Source organism: Haliotis cracherodii, unplaced genomic scaffold (assembly GCF_022045235.1).
Source record: "Haliotis cracherodii isolate W230 unplaced genomic scaffold, xgHalCrac1.p SCAF_4, whole genome shotgun sequence".
Lineage (NCBI taxonomy): Eukaryota > Metazoa > Mollusca > Gastropoda > Lepetellida > Haliotidae > Haliotis > Haliotis cracherodii.
The window spans coordinates 61,314,400-61,332,213 of NW_027266297.1; the positions used below are offsets into that span (position 1 = coordinate 61,314,400).

General features: G+C 40.1%; 3 protein-coding genes across 3 annotated transcripts; all 3 read left to right on the forward strand.

Moving 5' to 3' along the window:
- Positions 1-1,636: 1,636 nt before the first annotated feature.
- LOC139479746 (uncharacterized) lies at positions 1,637-5,167 on the forward strand. Its single transcript, XM_071262607.1, has 3 exons — positions 1,637-1,932; positions 3,584-3,689; positions 3,992-5,167. Exons 1-3 carry the CDS (start codon positions 1,668-1,670, stop codon positions 4,557-4,559), a joined length of 939 nt encoding a protein of 312 aa, XP_071118708.1. The 5' UTR covers positions 1,637-1,667; the 3' UTR covers positions 4,560-5,167.
- Positions 5,168-11,067: 5,900 nt separating this feature from the next.
- LOC139479571 (scavenger receptor class F member 1-like) lies at positions 11,068-12,926 on the forward strand. The gene is made up of 2 exons (XM_071262407.1): positions 11,068-12,103; positions 12,898-12,926. The coding sequence occupies exons 1-2, from the start codon at positions 11,068-11,070 to the stop codon at positions 12,924-12,926; spliced, it is 1,065 nt and encodes a 354-aa protein (XP_071118508.1).
- A 178-nt stretch (positions 12,927-13,104) lies between these two features.
- On the forward strand, positions 13,105-14,081 carry LOC139479747 (uncharacterized). The gene is made up of 2 exons (XM_071262608.1): positions 13,105-13,217; positions 13,494-14,081. The coding sequence occupies exons 1-2, from the start codon at positions 13,105-13,107 to the stop codon at positions 14,029-14,031; spliced, it is 651 nt and encodes a 216-aa protein (XP_071118709.1). The 3' UTR covers positions 14,032-14,081.
- The last annotated feature ends 3,733 nt before the right edge of the window (positions 14,082-17,814 follow it).

Genomic DNA, 17,814 nt, shown 5'->3' on the forward strand with positions numbered 1-17,814 from the left:
CTAGTTTTATCCTCTGTATTTGTTTTACGTTGCCCAAAGATATTGTGGCAAAATGCACAATTTTCACAAAAATTGGCAATTTGTCCTGTTTTTCGTCACCGTATACATTTGGTTGTATTCGTACGACATATTAAAGTTTCAGTTCATATTGAGTTTAACATTATGAAAGTGGTGGAAAACATTTTAGCTGGGATTCCTTCTTTTGGACATAAGATTAAGCATGAAACAGGTTTAAACACCCCTTCCACTGTCGTGTAGCAACACTTAACAGCACAATAACAGCATTGATCGTATGAAGATTTCAATAGTTTCATTAGTATATATCTTTCCAAAATTTCCCTCTCCCGAATATAGTTACGCTTCATCAATCCACATACAAGCAATTGTATGACATATTAATACTATAAAATACATCACTATAAGATGTGTTATGCAGTACATGTGTATTCTTCATCAGTTAAAGGGGCGGTCGGGTAGCCTAGTGGTTAAAGCGTTCGCTCGTCACGCCGAAGACCCGGGTTCGATTCCCGACATGGGTACAATGTGTGAAACCCATTTCTGGTGTCCCCCGCCGTGATATTGCTGGAATATTGCTAAAAGCGGCGTAAAACCATACTCACTAACTCACTCATCAGTTAAAAACAACACATTGTGCACCAACTGTGACACATTCTAAAAGAGATGGTTACTTACATCGATCAGAATAACTTTATTATAACAAAATCATATGTCATTCAGACATATTGCATTTAGCACTATCTGATTTGTTATTGCCTTACCAAGCCATTGTTCACAAAGAGGTAAGACGATTGCTTTTCAAGCGAAGGTTAATGCTATTTTATACAAATTATAATCAAAGGATATTCACGACACTTACCTATACTGTCCATTTTGTCTTCTAACATATGACAAGAACTAAACCAAACATTGTCCTTGGCGAGACGGCTAGTCTCTGTAACTATTCCATTCCTCTATGAATGTTTCACATACAGAAAAGGTAAATACTGAACTATCATAGTATTGAAGATGTTTACTTGTTAATTATATTCAGTACTATACGCTGTTTCGTTCCCAATCGTTTCCCCTACAAGCACATCTTGTACCAACTGTGACGGTAACAACGTGACCTGTGTCGACGGTGTGTGTCTACCTCGCTGTGTCAGTGTGTTTGACTTTTTATTGCCTTTATTATCTCATTGTTCACAGCTTCCGCAGCCAGTACTCCTTGTAGCAACTGTGACGGTAACAACGTGACCTGTGTTGACGGCGTGTGTCTACCTCCCTGTGTCAGTGTGACGTCATCTGGAGAGTGTCTCCAGTGTCTGGACTCCAGGTTCTATGGTAAACAGTGTGAACATGACTGTCCAGACACCTGTCTCAACTCTCGCTGTCAGATGGACAACACCCGTGTTGTGTGTACAGAGGGATGTGTGGCCGGCTGGAAGGGAGATAACTGTGGTGTGAACTGTCCTACAGCCTGTACACAGTGTGAACGTTATGGTGGTGGTTGTACAGGACCGTGTCAGAATCCCCGGTATTACGGTCCACACTGTAGAACACCTTGTTCCTCCAGCTGTACAGATGGATGTAATAGGATCACGGGGGAGTGTGGCAGCTGTGAGCCAGGTTACACAGGGAAGTACTGTGACAGCTGTAAGCCAGGTTACATGGGGGACAAGTGTAATGTTACCTGTCCCCCCAACTGTAGGGATGGATGTGACAAAGACACGGGGGAGTGTGACAGCTGCGTGTCGGGATACAGAGGGAAGAACTGTAATGATACCTGTCCCTCCAGCTGTAGCGATGGATGTGATAAGGAGATCGGAAAGTGTGAGAGTTGTAACCCAGGGAACAGTGGGAAGTACTGTAATATCTCCTGTCCTATCACCTGTACGGAAGGATGTAATCAAGACGGACAGTGTACATTGCCGGGTAAGTTGTACACATATTATTTTATTCATTTCAATCCCACATTGGAATAACCACTTTGAAAGTAGTTATGTTGTGCACTTGCTGGTGTCACAAAGAGAGGGGGTTGTGACAGTTGTGATACTTGAAATACGATAGGGATTATTTTGTGTTTCTCTGTCTTTACTTTGGAATACGTATACTGATTGAAGAGGGCCATATCAACATAAAGTCTACATGGAATAATCCGTTGGGATTCCGGGTTAGAATATGTCCGCAGCAACATATGCTTATCGTACGATTGACTGTACAGATGGATGTGAAAAGGACACAGGGTTGTGTGTACAGAGGGATGTGTGGCCGGCAAGAAGGGAGATAACTGTGGTGTGAACTGTCCTACAGCCTGTACACAGTGTGAACGTTGTGGTGATGGTTGTACAGGAACATGTCAGAACACCCGAACTTATGGTCCACTCTGTGAACTCCAGTTGCGCGGATGTATGTCATATTGTCATCGGAGAGCGTCACACCTGTATGCCAGGTTACACTAGGAACAAATGTAATGTTACCTGCCACCCACATCCAAAAATGTAGAGATGGATGTGATAAAGTCATGGGGGAGTATATAAAGTGATGCATGACCAAGCATTTTCCTTCTGTTAATCTTCTGTGGTAATGATAACAATGTTTAATCATGACGTCGCTTTGACAATTCAGTATCAATTTCCAATGCACTATGTACTCAGTAGAGTTGTCTACAATTTCGTGTTTCAACTTTCTAAATGGCATCGAAGAACCAAACGCAATCACTCATTTCAAACACCAAGCAACGAAATAATGCCTCGTCTGGTGTTTATCGGTATATTGATTGCCCTGAAATGACGAATAACAGACAGTGATTCGTCGACCAGTGGGATGGATATATCTATATGTCAAATATATGTCCGGATGACTATTGTTGACATTGAACAATTCTAATAGCAGGCTAACTTGAATTCTTTGTAAGGTAGGCAAGGGAGGTCCTTCTGATTTTAATCTGACATAACGTTAATTCAGCAGGTTGTATTTTGGACAAGAAAGAAAGATAAAGTATGTAATATATTTTTGACGCGGTTAAGGGCTATTCCATAACGGGATCAATATTACCCATTAATAGGTCATTTATGATTGTACAGAATCGATATTTTGATCGCTACGTCCTTTATGAAGGAGGACAGTGTTTACTCTTGTGTTCTCAAACCATGTTCTCTTATGCGTTTTGTCATTTATTGCCGTACATTATTCCGGTGCCCTTAGTTCTATTTTAGTTTTGATATCCGGCTGCTCGTGTTATACTTAAGCAATTTGATTGAGCTCTGTTGGGATTGTTGTTGAGATTTTTTAATGGACAAGGAAGAATTAACAGTTTTGACCATGAGTAATTTTAAAGGTACAATTCAAAATAACAGGGTATATACTGACGGTATAAAATGTCAACACGATATCATAGTGTAAGTCCTGTTTAGTATATACCATAACGAGTTGGACAGTACCACATCTGACATTGCCTTCATGTGATAGATCTAGAGAACGGAGTATGGATACCCCTTTGGATTTTGTATAAGCTTATTAGAAGCGCATTGCTTATCTGCATTATGATAAATTGAGTTCTGATCTATGTATTTGTTATCTATAGGAGGACCAATTTCCCCTTTCCAAATAACCACTGGAATCCTGGCGATGATTGTCATTTTGGTGATGGGGATATTGATCCTGCAACGATTATCAGAATGTGTGAAAAGGTGAGAAGATTACTTCACCAGCAATGACAAATAGGGGCTACAGAAAACTACTGTGGCATGTCACTGGTACCAAATCGCAAACGTATTTCATCATTGTATGACTTGGCGATGTGATAAGTGTCTTTAAAAAGCGTATCCTCATTCTTATTAACACATCTGACAACATTTCAAGACATTAATTCTGATAGTTATGCTAATTATGTTTATTAGATAAGGCATACATCTGGTGGGCCAAAATTGCTCCTATAATAACTAATCCTTTTTTCAGCATCTACTTACACAGTGATATTACTGTTTTGCAGGCGTGCCTCCTCAACGTCGCCTCCTCCGGAAGGTCGGACACAGCCGGGGCCTGCAGGGGATTCGGGGGATCACCATGACAGTAATGGAGGGACACAGCCAGGGCGTACAAGCAACTCGGGGGATCACCACGACAGTGATGATTGGACAACCACATACTGGGTAATCCTTGACAGAGATGTTAATTCCACATCATCCTTCTCACAGACTCACGACGAAGTAATACAACTACGAAGAAAGAACTATGAAATTAGTAAACCATTATCAGTTGATGAACAACCGAACGTTCTTGGACGCGCAAGGACAACCAAGAGACACCTTTCCGAATCACCAGTTGACACAACATCATCGTTGTCCTTGTTGGGTGCAACATCACATGTCAAAGGTGACGGTTTAAGATCAAAGTCAGCCCATGATAAACGAGGCATCACTATATCGCCAGAAGTCAAGGAATTGATAAAGAAAACTGATTCGATCATATTCATTGAGCAAAACTGCGACTTGTCAAGAGTGAGTGCAAGTTATCTTAGTCCAACAGCTGACACATGTCATCATCACACAAGTGAGTGAGGGAACAACAATTAAAGCCATAGTCAGCAATATGTCATCTATATCACGATGTCTGTAAATAAACTAGCATTGACGACGTATACCAGTGACTGAAGGCACGAGCAACAATCGCCGCCATCGGTAACGATGCCACGCAATCACTCAGATTTAGAAGAGCCTGACCACCTGATCCCTATTTTCCGCCTCTTATGACAAGTATGGGGTGCTTAGGATCTATTCCTTCACGGAATCCAAACATGATTCCAGGATCTCTAAGTATAAGGGGCGGTCGGGTAGCCTAGTGGTTAAAGCGTTCGCTCGTCACGCCGAAGACCCGGGTTTGATTCCCGACATGGGTACAATGTTTGAAGCCCATTTCTGGTGTCCCCCGCCGTGATATTGCTGGAATATTGCTAAAAGCGGCGTAAAACCATTCTCACTCTCTCTAAGTATAAATGTAAATACCATTTTGTTATATCAATCATACGAGTCTTTCCCAGTCAAGATCTTCATACAAAAAAATCGATATGAAATTAATTGAAATAGTCTGAAATAGTCACCATAACGCTATGATTCACGACCTTGTATATATAAGTCACTGTGACCTCCATCGTAATATACTTGTGTTTTATCATAGTTATGTTTTTGGGTTGCTGAATGGTTTATTTTACAAAAATGCCTAAAATGAATATGGGATTAGCAACTGGACTAATTAAATTGAATGCATTGTCTTAAGCCATGCACTTTTGTATAACCTGTTTGTGCGTTTAATATTCTCGCCAATGTACATATGTCTTATTAAAACCCTTTGTATTACTTCGTGTCTGAACCTGTGTTCAATGTATCTCCGATCCCGGCGCGGGTGACATTGTCTCAAAACGTCCATGGGCATATGTGCATCACGTCTAAACACACCTGCTTGCACATGCAGGACATGTCGTGGTTTTTGATCTGAACAATCTTTGGATTTGAGTAGGGGGGTACTGGAATGCAACTTGAGTATTACTCAAACTGGAGCATTAATAATAATGATGATGATGATAATGATGCATTAATGATAATGATGATGATGATGCTAATAATAATAATAATAATAATGATGATGATGATGATGATGATAATAATAATAATAATAATAATAATAATAATAATAATAATAATAATAATAGAATAAAATAATAATAATAATAATAATAATAATAATAATAATAATAATAATAATAATAATAATAGGCGGCTATTTATATATTGCGCACTCTTGGGTATGCTCAAAGCGGGATCACTGTGCACTCAAGATTCATTCTCAGCTACCTGGGGAGTATTCAACCCAAGCTGTCTGTTAGGCGCCAGAAGGTTAACAGCCACATTGCCATCTCATCCTACCGGATATCCATTCACTGCTGGGTGAGCAAGCCATGATGCCGAAACGTGGTCACCCATCCAAGGACCCTCCGCGACCGACGTTTCTTAACACCTGATTTGTGACCTGTGCGCCGTGCACAGGACCACGTGCCACCATTCAACTTTATACAAACACTTAAGATGTTTGTCCCAGGATATATCTACACCTGAACTGCCAAATCTTGACTTGAATCATCACGTTCTGCATCGTTGCTATATGTGAAGTCGTTACCACGGACCGTTGATATCGAAGCACATTCCACATGCAATCATTACATACATATCGCGTAATTATTTATGAAGGACAGACAGGCCGCAGTGTGGATATTTCCTGTTTGAGTTCACTTATTCATTGAGGAAATCAATACCGTTACTATGTAGGAATACATTTGTCTTTGAAAAACACGCATATATTTATATCTCGTTAAGAGTAACAGTAAAGCGAACAAGTGCTCCGTTTATTGGATACTGTAAAACAGGAATTTAATGCGACATGAAAACAATGCGAGCTCTTGATTTTAGACATAAATGCGCATTTTAAAAATGCGAGTGCCCATACCCTTTCCTAAAAAAATATGCGCTGAATTTATGTTCTGTGTTATTTCAATTAATGTAACCTACGTAAATAAAAGCCTTACCTGAAAACGCTTGGTTTGTTTCAAATGACGTTTTGAGCAGGAACTGTGAGTAGACAGAGATAAATAAAATAACTGTGCACATTAAATACCCTGTCCATGTTTTTTATCCATGTATATGAACACTCTCAGAGCTCATGTTAAAAGTATTATTTACTTAGCAATTGAAGGTAGTAATGATTTTACCACGAGATTACGAACGAGGCTGAATTAAGATTGGGGGTATTTTCATTCTGTAAAGATGTGTTAAATTGGCTTTTAATGTATAGAGCCTGTTTTTCGATATTTTCTTAGACAATCCAAGCCTTCGGTATCACGTTGCATTTAAACCAACATATACAGACACAACGTCGTGATTCCGCGAACGCTTGGTATCATCACAATTTGATACTGTTAGTGATTCATAAACACTAGTTGTTAGTTGGAATCGTACAATGAATTCTGCTTTTCTTATCATTATGGAAATGTTGTTTGTCGCTTTATGCGACGGCGTCAAGTAAACAAATCAGACATATCACGTTATAGACCAAACATCCAGTCACACAATAGAGTATTAACGGGGCAGCGCGTCGTGCCGTTATAAACTCGTTATCGGGAGGCTGTGGCAGCGGTACACCGGGTACCACCGGTGGGGCAGGATACGCTAACCTTTTCCGGAACACCTGATATCATCATTATTTGATAGGGATTCACAAGCACTTGCTCTTGATATAGACGGAATCGTAAATCGAATTCGTTTTGGCAGAGATTACTTACGAACATGGAAAAGTCTTTGAAAGGCATTTAGAAGTGATACACATAAGGAAGAGAATATATGGATGTCAACTTCTTTATTATGAGGAACACAACGTATCAGAGTATATGCTTACTCCTTCAACAGGTGAATGAATGCCATGAGGCAGAGAGCATATATATGTACATGTAAGGACAAGAACATTAATAAGATAACAAAAGGTGGAAAATAACAAAGGGTAGAAACTAACAAGGGAAGCCGGCAGATGAATGGCGCTGGAGGTGATTTAGCAATAGACAATGGAAGCCAACAATTTACAGTAACTAGCGCTGATGGTATGGACGTTATTATAGATAAGTAATAGGTAACGGACACTGGGCAAACTGGAGGCCGGAGGTAATTAGCACTGATGGAAGTGGGCCTTTTGTTTGCGTAGGTGCTGGATCTGATGTTTGATTATTCTGCAACTCGCATGATGGAGGATCTTGTGGACGGGTGAAGAAAATTTAAAACCTCTGGGAACAAGGTTGCAATCTCGGCAACGGAGTAGGAAGGTCAGGTGGTTGTTGGACTTGACACTTTTTCTGATAGCCTTGATTTGTCGCTTATATTTGTATATGCTCAAACACCATTCGTTACGGAAAAATACTATTCGTCACAACACAGATGCAGGATGAAGACGAACATGATAATGCCATATACGCCATATCTGCCATGACCGCCATAAAAAGCAGGTCACATTCTGCTGGTCCAGCAATTCGTCACCACTGACATCACGTGAAGCCAATTCATCAACGTTAGTAGTCGTCAGTTCTGATATCATATGAGAGCAGCTTCAGTGCCTTTCTCAGTGATGTAGGCGTGTCTACAGGCGGCGCCAGGAATGTATTGAGTAAGCTGCTGTAGCGTATAATTAATTAATAATAGATTTGGTAATGCTTTGAACATCTCCCCGAGGCAAGGGTGTTAATTGACTTTAAAAGTCCAGTTTCCACCCTTGCCGAAATAGGCTGGAATTCCTGGGCTCCACCGTAGCGCAACCAAAGGTTATTATGAGTTATGTCCCTCTCCTATGGACCAATCCAATTCCATCACTTGCATTTATTTCAAGCAAAATGGCGGCGTCTAGTCAAGACGATCTGATCGATAATCAGGATCAATTTTGTGATAAAACAGGTCTTACATCGCGAAATATTATCAAATCACGCGAGCACCTTGATTAAAAACACGAAAAGGCTGGAAAATATCTGTTGACAACGAGTTGGCGGTGTACATGCTTTGCAAATCCCGCAATCGACCGAAATGTGCACGACAGTTTACGAACCGGATTTCGATTGGACTATGCGTAGACTCGTTAGTCCAGCCAAAATGTAACTCCATAATACCAGCCTAGTTCGGCAAGCGTGGAAACTGGACTTTTATAGTCAATTAACCCCCTTGCCTCGGGAAGATGCTCTTTATAATGGTCTGCGGCAGCATTACAACGACTGCAAGGGTTAGTTAAACGCACAACGATACACATATATTGGCTCCCAATAAGGATACCATTCATAAGGACCGATGATCGATGCTCATGGTATCAATCACGTCTGTAGCTGGAATAGTGCTGAGTGCGGCGTTACACAACAATCAATCAATATATTCTCTTGGAAATCCACAATGTAATTGCTGTTTCGTGAGTACGAAAACATGCGTATTGTTTCTTAACCCAGTACTTCATTCATATTGTTTTATTGGGAATACAAGACCTTAGTGTTAACACATGCATGTTGAGATCAAATATGATCCATGGTAAACCATTAGTAAAACAATATATTTCACTAGCCTGGAAGTTAGTTCACAAGACAGTTGTCAGTTGTTGTTAGAATGTTAGCTTTACAGTTTGCCTCACGTCAATTCATAAATACATAAGTATCACGTGTCTAAAACGACTGTTAATCAACAAAAGAAACAAAGATCATTTGCACCTCTCACTGTATTTATATTCAAACGTTTAACCCCCTTTTACATCCTCGACGTAAACATGGTCGTCTAATTAAGGTACGTTAATGTTACTCATTTGACATCCGAAAAATCATCAGATGTGCAGGCACGCGTAATGACAATTCGGGGCTATGGAATAGTCTTGATTTTAGTGGTGCAATGGTGTGCAGTTACACATGACTGTATACATGCACGGAAATGCACACATCCGCCTGTCACTGGCCTAGATTTATATCACTTTGTATAACAGGGGAATATATGTCTTTTAAGTTATTAATAACATTCCGGTGCCAACTATTCATTCATGTGCTAGTTGCGTGATTCATACGAAGTTTTGAATAGAAACTGGGAGCGTAATTCGTCACTGACTAAAGGTTGGAACTGCATTCTTGTATGTCAATGATTCTGTATATTCAAAAGTTGCTCTAGGTTATAAAGGACGCTATGGTTTGTCCAAGTTCCAGAAAAAAACTGGTAAGAATATTGCTTTTTGTTGTTGTAATGTTGTTCACACGAACGAGGAAACAAATATACTGTTAGTCCATCACCAAGCATATATTTATTTACTGATCTTTAGATGAGACTGGCACAATCAACACAACACAGAAGTCGATGTTGACAAAACAGGACAGCTGTGTTGGGCTTTAACTTGATGAACCGTTTTTCTTTGTTCATTTAGAAAATGAGTATGATGCTCCTGACAGACTTCGTACGTGGAGTTTTTACGCCTGTTACGCTGATTGTTCTGGTATCCACAGTAACAGGTTTGTTTTCTGACTCATTTATAGAGAAATCCAAATGTATCAACTGTATGCTGAGGATGTACCTTGTTACAAAAATCCACTCTACATAATACCTGTCCTACCATCTTAATGCATCTCAATAATCCTCCTATACTCTCTTATGGACAGATTAGAAACTATCAGAAAGCTTATGAAGGTTAGATTGCTCACGTAGATATGAAGCAGTTTATTAACAACTTCCATTGACGTGTAGCTATCATAAAAGTAAATAGCAGTATTTTTCAAAGCAACATTTCAACATATTGGCAAATTTACAATATTATAATAGATTTTCCTAAATGCCACTCTCCAGAATATGGTTACGCTTCATTACGTCCAAATGCAAATACATGTACAGTAAACTAAAACACGCTTATAACGAACTGACGAATATAACCAACATTTTTATTGTCCCGGCCATTTGCTGTATATATGCTGTATATATGCTTATAACGAACTACGGTTATATAGAAGAAGTATCAATGGTCCCGTAGTTTCTTGTATATGACACATAGGCACATCGATATATCTTAAGCTTTCTCAGTATTCAGTATTCAGTACATGTGTATTGTGTGGATAGCCTCGATAGATAGCATCATCTATTACATAGTGGACAACTGAGAAGGAAGAGGAAAGACGATTGTTTTCCACCAAAGGGTAATCCTACTCTATACAAAAAAAAGAAAAGACTACTCACGATACTTACAAATAAGACATGTTCATTTTGTCTAATGTGAGCTAAACCATACATTATCTTTGGTTTGACACCATAGACAGTCTCTGTAATTTTTCTATTCCTCTGTGAATGTTTCACATACAGAAAATGTGAAAACTGAACCATCATAATATTTAGTGTATTAATTGAAAACAGTACTTTACATTATTTCGTTCGCAATCGACAGCTTCCTCTACCAGCACACTATGTTCCACCTGTGATAGTTACAACGTGATCTGTGTTGACGGTGTGTGTCTACCTCGCTGTGTCAGAACACCAAATGTGTCGTCTTTCAATAATATCTGACATCTTATTGCCAACCACCTCATTGTTCACAGCTTCCGCAGCCAGTACACCATGCAGCAACTGTGACGGTAACTACGTGACCTGTGTTGACGGTGTGTGTCTACCTCGCTGTGTCAATCTGACGTCATCTGGAGAGTGTCTCCAATGTCGGGACTCCAGGTTCTATGGTGACCATTGTGAACATGACTGTCCAGACACCTGTCTCAACTCTCGCTGTCAGTTGGACAACACCCATGTTGTGTGTACAGAGGGATGTGTGGCCGGCAAGAAGGGAGATAACTGTGGGACGACCTGTCCTAAAGCCTGTACACAGTGTGAACGTTATGGTGATGGTTGTACAGGACCGTGTCAGAATCCCCGGTATTACGGTCCACACTGTAGAACACATTGTTCCTCCAACTGTAGAGATGGATGTAATAGGGTCACGGGGGAGTGTGGCAGCTGTGAGCCAGGTTACACAGGGGACAGATGTGATATTACCTGTCCCCCCAACTGTAGAGATGGATGTGATGAAGACACGGGGGAGTGTGACAGCTGTGAGCCAGGTTACACAGGGGAAAAGTGTGATGTTACCTGTCCTCCCAACTGTAGAGAAGGATGTGACAAAGACACGGGGGAGTGTGACAGCTGTGAGCCAGGTTACACAGGGGACAAGTGTGATGTTACCTGTCCCCCCAACTGTAGTAGAGATGAATGTGATAAAGACACGGGGGAGTGTGACAGCTGTGAGCCAGGTTACACAGGGGACAAGTGTGATGTTACCTGTCACCCCAACTGTAGTAGAGATGAATGTGACAAAGACACGGGGGAGTGTGACAGCTGTGAGCCAGGTTACACAGGGGACAAGTGTGATGTTACCTGTCACCCCAACTGTAGAGAAGGATGTGACAAAGACACGGGGGAGTGTGACAGCTGTGAGCCAGGTTACACAGGGGACAAGTGTCATGTTACCTGTCCTCCCAACTGTAGGGATGAATGTGATAAAGACACGGGGGAGTGTATAAAGCCAGGTGAGCATTGTTATCATCATTAAAATAAAAATGGAGAATTTATAGAAACAGTATGTTAAATCATGATGGTACACAGTGTGACAAATAACAGACGAAAACGTCACTTCGATAACATCATTCTCCAAATATATCGGACGCTGCTCCGTGGAGTAGTTACAATGTAGTTGGCTTATAGATGTTCCACGTGTGTACAATGTGTGAAACACATTCTTGATGTCAGCCGCCGTTATATACACGGCCGGTGTTTGTGAGCTAGGTTAGTGAGCTTGACCACCCGTTTTCGTTGATCGCCTCTAACGACAAACATAGGTTGCTCAAGACCAATTCTAACCCGAATCTTCATAGGTCATTGTGAGGCAGCCAAGGGAGATCGTTCTGATTTTGATGTTGTTCAGCAGGTTGTATTTTAGAACGAAAGGTGAAATACACTATATAAATAAGTCAAGGTCAAGGGGTATTCCATAGTGGAACCAAAAGCAACTATTTGGGAGGCATTAGATATTTAACAGCCAGTATTTAGTTCTTGTTTTCTCAAACATGCACTGCAGGTTATTCTATTGTAGACTCGGTCCTCTGCTGCCTATCTTGCTATCTCCGTCACAATATGTTACGTCTCGTGTTGTTCAAAAGCAATATGCAGGAGCTATAGTGCGCTTGTGGTTGTGTTTTTTTAATGGACCAGAAAGAATTTACAGTGTTGACCATGAGTCAACTTAAGGCCCCAATTCGATATAACAGAACTTGGTAAAGGATCTGGCTGTACAGAATGTGAAAATGATTGATATTGTATTCAGGATCATTGAAGCAGATTGATTCAGTATAAGTCATAACACGTTTGACAATACAACATCTGTCATTGTCTGGAAGTAGTAGTATGAGGTATCTATAGACGGAGAGATTGACGTGGATCAGGGTATGAATACCCCTCTGGATAATCTATTAACTTATTATTAGAGCATTGGTCACCTGTATTATGATAAAAACTGCCCTTTTCTACCTATATGTTATCTACAGGAGAACCAATTTTCGAAATTACCACTGGAATCCTGGCGATGGTTATCTCTCTAGGAATTGTGGTATTCATCCTGCGAAGGTTTCCAATATGTGTGGAAAGGTGAGAAGATCATTTCACCCACAATGCCAAATTCAGGCTATATTTAACTTTTTGTACCATGAGTTTCAAAACATAAACGTATTGTATCATTGTATCAATCTTGTCTTTAAAAGGATAATCTTCATTCATATGAACGGATCTGTCAACATTTTAAGACACTTTCTTACAGTTATGATAAGTTTATTATAAAAGTTATATCTGGTGGTCCAAAATGGCTCATATGCTTCCTCATCTTGTCGTCAACATCTGCCAACATTGTGACATTATTGTTTGCAGACATGGTTCCTCAACATCGCCTCCTCCAGAAGCTATTACACAGCCAGGACCTGCAGGCAATTCTGGGAATGACCACGACAGTAATGACTGGACAACTAAGTACTGGGAAATCCATGACAGAGATGTTAATTCCACATCATCCTGCTCAAAGACGACTCACAACGAAGTAATACAACTACGAAGAAAGAATGATCAAATTAGGAAACCATTAACAATTGATGAACAACCGAACGTTCTTGGACGCTCAAGGACAAACAAGAGACCCCTTTCAGAGCCAACAGCTAGCAAAACATCATCGTTGCCGTTGTTGGGTGCAACATCACATGTCAAAGGTGACGGTTTGAGGTCAAAGTCAGTCCATGATGAATGTAACATCACTATATCGCCAGAAGTCCAGGAATTGATAAAGAAAACTGATTCGATCATATTCATTGAGCAAAACTGCGACTTGTCAAAAGTGAGTGCCACTTATTTAAGTCCAAAAGCTGACACGTGTTATGAACTGCATCATACAAATGAGTTAGGGAATACTGACTGATGCCGCAATTAGCAATAAGTCATGATCATCTATAGCACGATGTCTTTGAAATAAACGAGGTGAGGTGAAATTGGGTTTAACGTCTCGTCCAAGATTATTGCACTTATATAGCGACGTCCATGCACGTGTGTGTGTTTGTGTGGCTGCTTGTACTAGTCCGGACTGATGCCGATTTATAGTGCTATCTCACTGAGATACCATGCCGAAGTTTAACATGAATACCCCACTCAGACACAGGATACTGACTCCGAGCCGACCAGTCATTGTTTTAGCCCCTTAATGCCGAGCGCCAGACAGGGCAACAACAAGTACCATCTTTTAACGTCTTTTAGTATGACGCGGCCGGGAATCGAACCCCGGACCTTCCGCTCTCCTGGCGGACGCTCTACCACTAGACCACGGAGGCGGTCCCTAATAACAATAAAAATCATTTCCTTTTTTGGCATTTTGGATAAAGGGTTGTTATTTAGTGTAGACATCATTGTTTTACAAAGATATGGCAAATACTCGAAGTCAATCCCTACTTAAACCAGTCGTCACCAGGATGTTGTTAATTACCACGGAGGCGCTCTTGAAACAAACGAGCATCGACTACGCAAACCAGTACTAGTGACACAAGGCATGAGCAACGATCTCCGCAGCCAGTAAAATGTCATCTGTATTTTGATGGCTTTGTAATTGACAAATGTGGACTAGGAAAACCAGAGACTAAAAGCATAAGCAACTATCAACGTCCCCGGGTACGATCACTCGCAATCAACCGAATTTAAAAGAGTCTCACGACACCTATTATGTCACCTCTTATGACAAGCATTGGGTGTTTGGGATATATTACTTCCCGAAATCCAAACGTGGTGCATACCATAAAGGATGCACACATGATTTTAACTTCTCTTTATATACATGTATCACTTATATTGCTTTTTCAATCATTGAGTCGTTCCCAGTTTATACCTTCAGGTAAAACAGCGATATTAAAAAATACATGAACTATTCTAAAATATCTTGATAACGCTTTGGTTCACGAACCCGTTTATATTAATCACTGTAACATCCATTGCAATATTTTTGGGAGTTACCAACATTTATTTGGGGGTTAAAGTTATGTTTTTAGAAGCCACTTCTTATCGTGTATTTATATCTGTTTTTCAAGATTGTCTGAAGTGATCATGGGATAAACAATTGAACTAATGAAATGTACTGAGCCATGTATATTATTTTTGTCTTCTTATTTGTTTTTGCATCTCATGAGTTCGCTATTTACAAATGTATAAAATTCCCTTTGTATTATTTCTTTCTACCAGTGTAGTGACTAATCAGAATAAACATCTATCTATTCTTTGTGAAAAACGTTTTACTATCAATTTTGCAATTGATTAATAACTTATTATATGCGCGTTCGATCGAAATTCAAATTACCTTCGTCCAATCCCGAGGTAATAGAGAAAACATAGCACAAGCTCACAGAATCAATGAATATACGGCTATTACATTATAGTATATTTATATTTGAGTTGGGGGCTACAGGCATTAAATTAAGTCGAATGCCGGTCAACACCTTAAACTGGCTCATTCACATTTCTTCCAACACTGAAGGTAATTTTCACAGTACATATTTACACCTAAACTCACAAATCGAGGTATTAACTATTTAAAAAAAAAACACACTGAATTTATTAAAATCAGGATGTACATGGTTCGTAATTCACATGACACTGCTGAAGCCATTATCAATCACTAAAACTGGCTCATTCACATTTCTTCCAACACTGAAGGTAATTTTTTCAGTACATATTTACACCTAAACTCACAAGTCCAGATATTAACTTTTTGAAAAAAAGACACTGAATATATTAAAATCAGGATGTACATGGTTCGTAATTCACATGACACTGCTGAAGCCATTATCACGGCCTTTGACATCGAAATGTTAATATTAAGGACAAGCCACAGTGTGAAGATTTCCGTTTTGAGTGCCTTGATCCATCAAGGAAATACATATTATCATTGTGTAGGATTAGTCAGTGTTTGAAATGCACGCATTTATAAATCCCGTTAAAAGTATTAGTAAGAACAAAAAGCGTCTTCTAGATGGTGTTACATAGAGGTTATTATACGAGCATATGTGTCATAGTGATATTATGATACGAGTGTCATACTAATGTTACGAAACGAGTGTATTACCCGAGCGAGAGTGAGAGTCAGGGTAATATACGAATTCTTACTCGAAGTTCGTAAAATAAGTACGAGTGTTATAATTTCTTCATTACTCATTATTTCTTAATCCTTTTGAGTTCCCCTTTAAGAATAGTCTGCTGATCACGATCGTCGTCTTAGAAAGCTACAATTGTCGAATGACGTCAATTATCTTCAGCTATGACGTCGTTTCTCGTGTGACGCCATTCTGACCTTACGTAACAATACGATTCGGATGACGTCAACAATGCCGGCCAGATGATGTAAACAATGCACTGGGGGCGTAAAGTTATATTTGCACTAGTGCACATACGACTTTTATGAACTCGGTTATTTCTAACCTTATGGGTAATTAACATGAAAACAGAACTATCCTGATCCAAATGCATGTATGACGTATACGTCGAATCACATTTGGCCGCAACATGAAGCAACTAAACAATAGGTTTGTTAGAACAGTTTCCAGATCAAAGTAGTTGAACGAACCCTATGGACCCTGTGGTACATTTTCATTGAGGTGAGATGAGGTGAAATTGGGTTTAACGTCGCGCCCAAGAGTATATTGCACTTATATAGCGACGTGCATGCACGTGTGTGTCTGCTTGTACTAGTCCGGACTGATGCCGATTTATAGTGCTAGCTCACTGAGATACCATGTCGCAGTTTAACATGAATACCCCACTCAGACACAGTATACTGACTCCGAGCCGACCAGTCCTTGTTTTAGCCCCTTAATGCCGAATATTCTTACAGATACTTTAGTGTGAAAAAGTATTCCCGAGCGCCATCGTCCACACCATTCGAACAATTTGCGATGTACATGGAGTATTGTTGTGCTCAAGGGGAAGCTACATTCATGAGAGTTTATGGATGTCAACTTCTTTATTATGAGGAAAAACAACGTTTCGGAGTATATGCTTACTCCTTCATCAGGTGAATGAATGCCATGAGGCAGAGAGGATATAAATGTACATGTAAGGAAAACAAAAGTAATGAGATAACCACGGTGGAAACTAACAGGGGAAGCCAACAGATATTTTCCGCTGATGGGTGATAAGCAAAAGATACTGGACACATGGTTATGGACAACTGAACAACTGGACAATATGCTCTGTGCCTCATAGCCTTCATTCACCTGATGAAGCAGTAAGCATATACTCGGAAATGTTGTGTTTCCTTTATAATATAGAAGTTGACATCCATATATTCTCTTTCTTATGTGTATCACTTCTAAGTGTCATTCAAAGTCTTGAAAGTCAACTTATTTCCTCGGGGCACGGGTGGCCCAGTCGTCTAAGGCGCCGCGATTCGCTGTGCAGAGTTGCGTCCCTTGGGCACGCCAGAAACCTATGATTGGTTCGAATCCCGGTTCGCCCCGATTATGTTTCTAGGTTTGTCAACACCATACCCGTGATAGTGGGTTTCACCGAAGTGGTAAACGTCTGAGACCTGCATCACTTCGGGCTTTCCTCCCACATTAAGCTGACACGCCGTGATATAACTGGAATACTGTTAAAAGCGGTGTTAAACCCAACTCACTCACTCACTCAACTTATTTCCTGATATATAGCTAGCTTTTGGTTTACG

What these genes read in the sequence shown, in the direction of transcription:
- LOC139479571 (XM_071262407.1), top strand. Translation starts at nt 11,068, where the DNA reads ATGTGTCGTCTTTCAATAATATCTGACATCTTATTGCCAACCACCTCA. An exon ending in GGGGGAGTGTATAAAGCCAG is followed by an intron (nt 12,104 to 12,897) that starts GTGAGCATTGTT and finishes TATTGTATTCAG; the next exon opens with GATCATTGAAGCAGATTGAT.
- LOC139479747 (XM_071262608.1), top strand. Translation starts at nt 13,105, where the DNA reads ATGTTATCTACAGGAGAACCAATTTTCGAAATTACCACTGGAATCCTG. An exon ending in TTTCCAATATGTGTGGAAAG is followed by an intron (nt 13,218 to 13,493) that starts GTGAGAAGATCA and finishes TATTGTTTGCAG; the next exon opens with ACATGGTTCCTCAACATCGC.
- LOC139479746 (XM_071262607.1), top strand. Translation starts at nt 1,668, where the DNA reads ATGGGGGACAAGTGTAATGTTACCTGTCCCCCCAACTGTAGGGATGGA. An exon ending in CGGACAGTGTACATTGCCGG is followed by an intron (nt 1,933 to 3,583) that starts GTAAGTTGTACA and finishes TGTTATCTATAG; the next exon opens with GAGGACCAATTTCCCCTTTC. An exon ending in TTATCAGAATGTGTGAAAAG is followed by an intron (nt 3,690 to 3,991) that starts GTGAGAAGATTA and finishes ACTGTTTTGCAG; the next exon opens with GCGTGCCTCCTCAACGTCGC.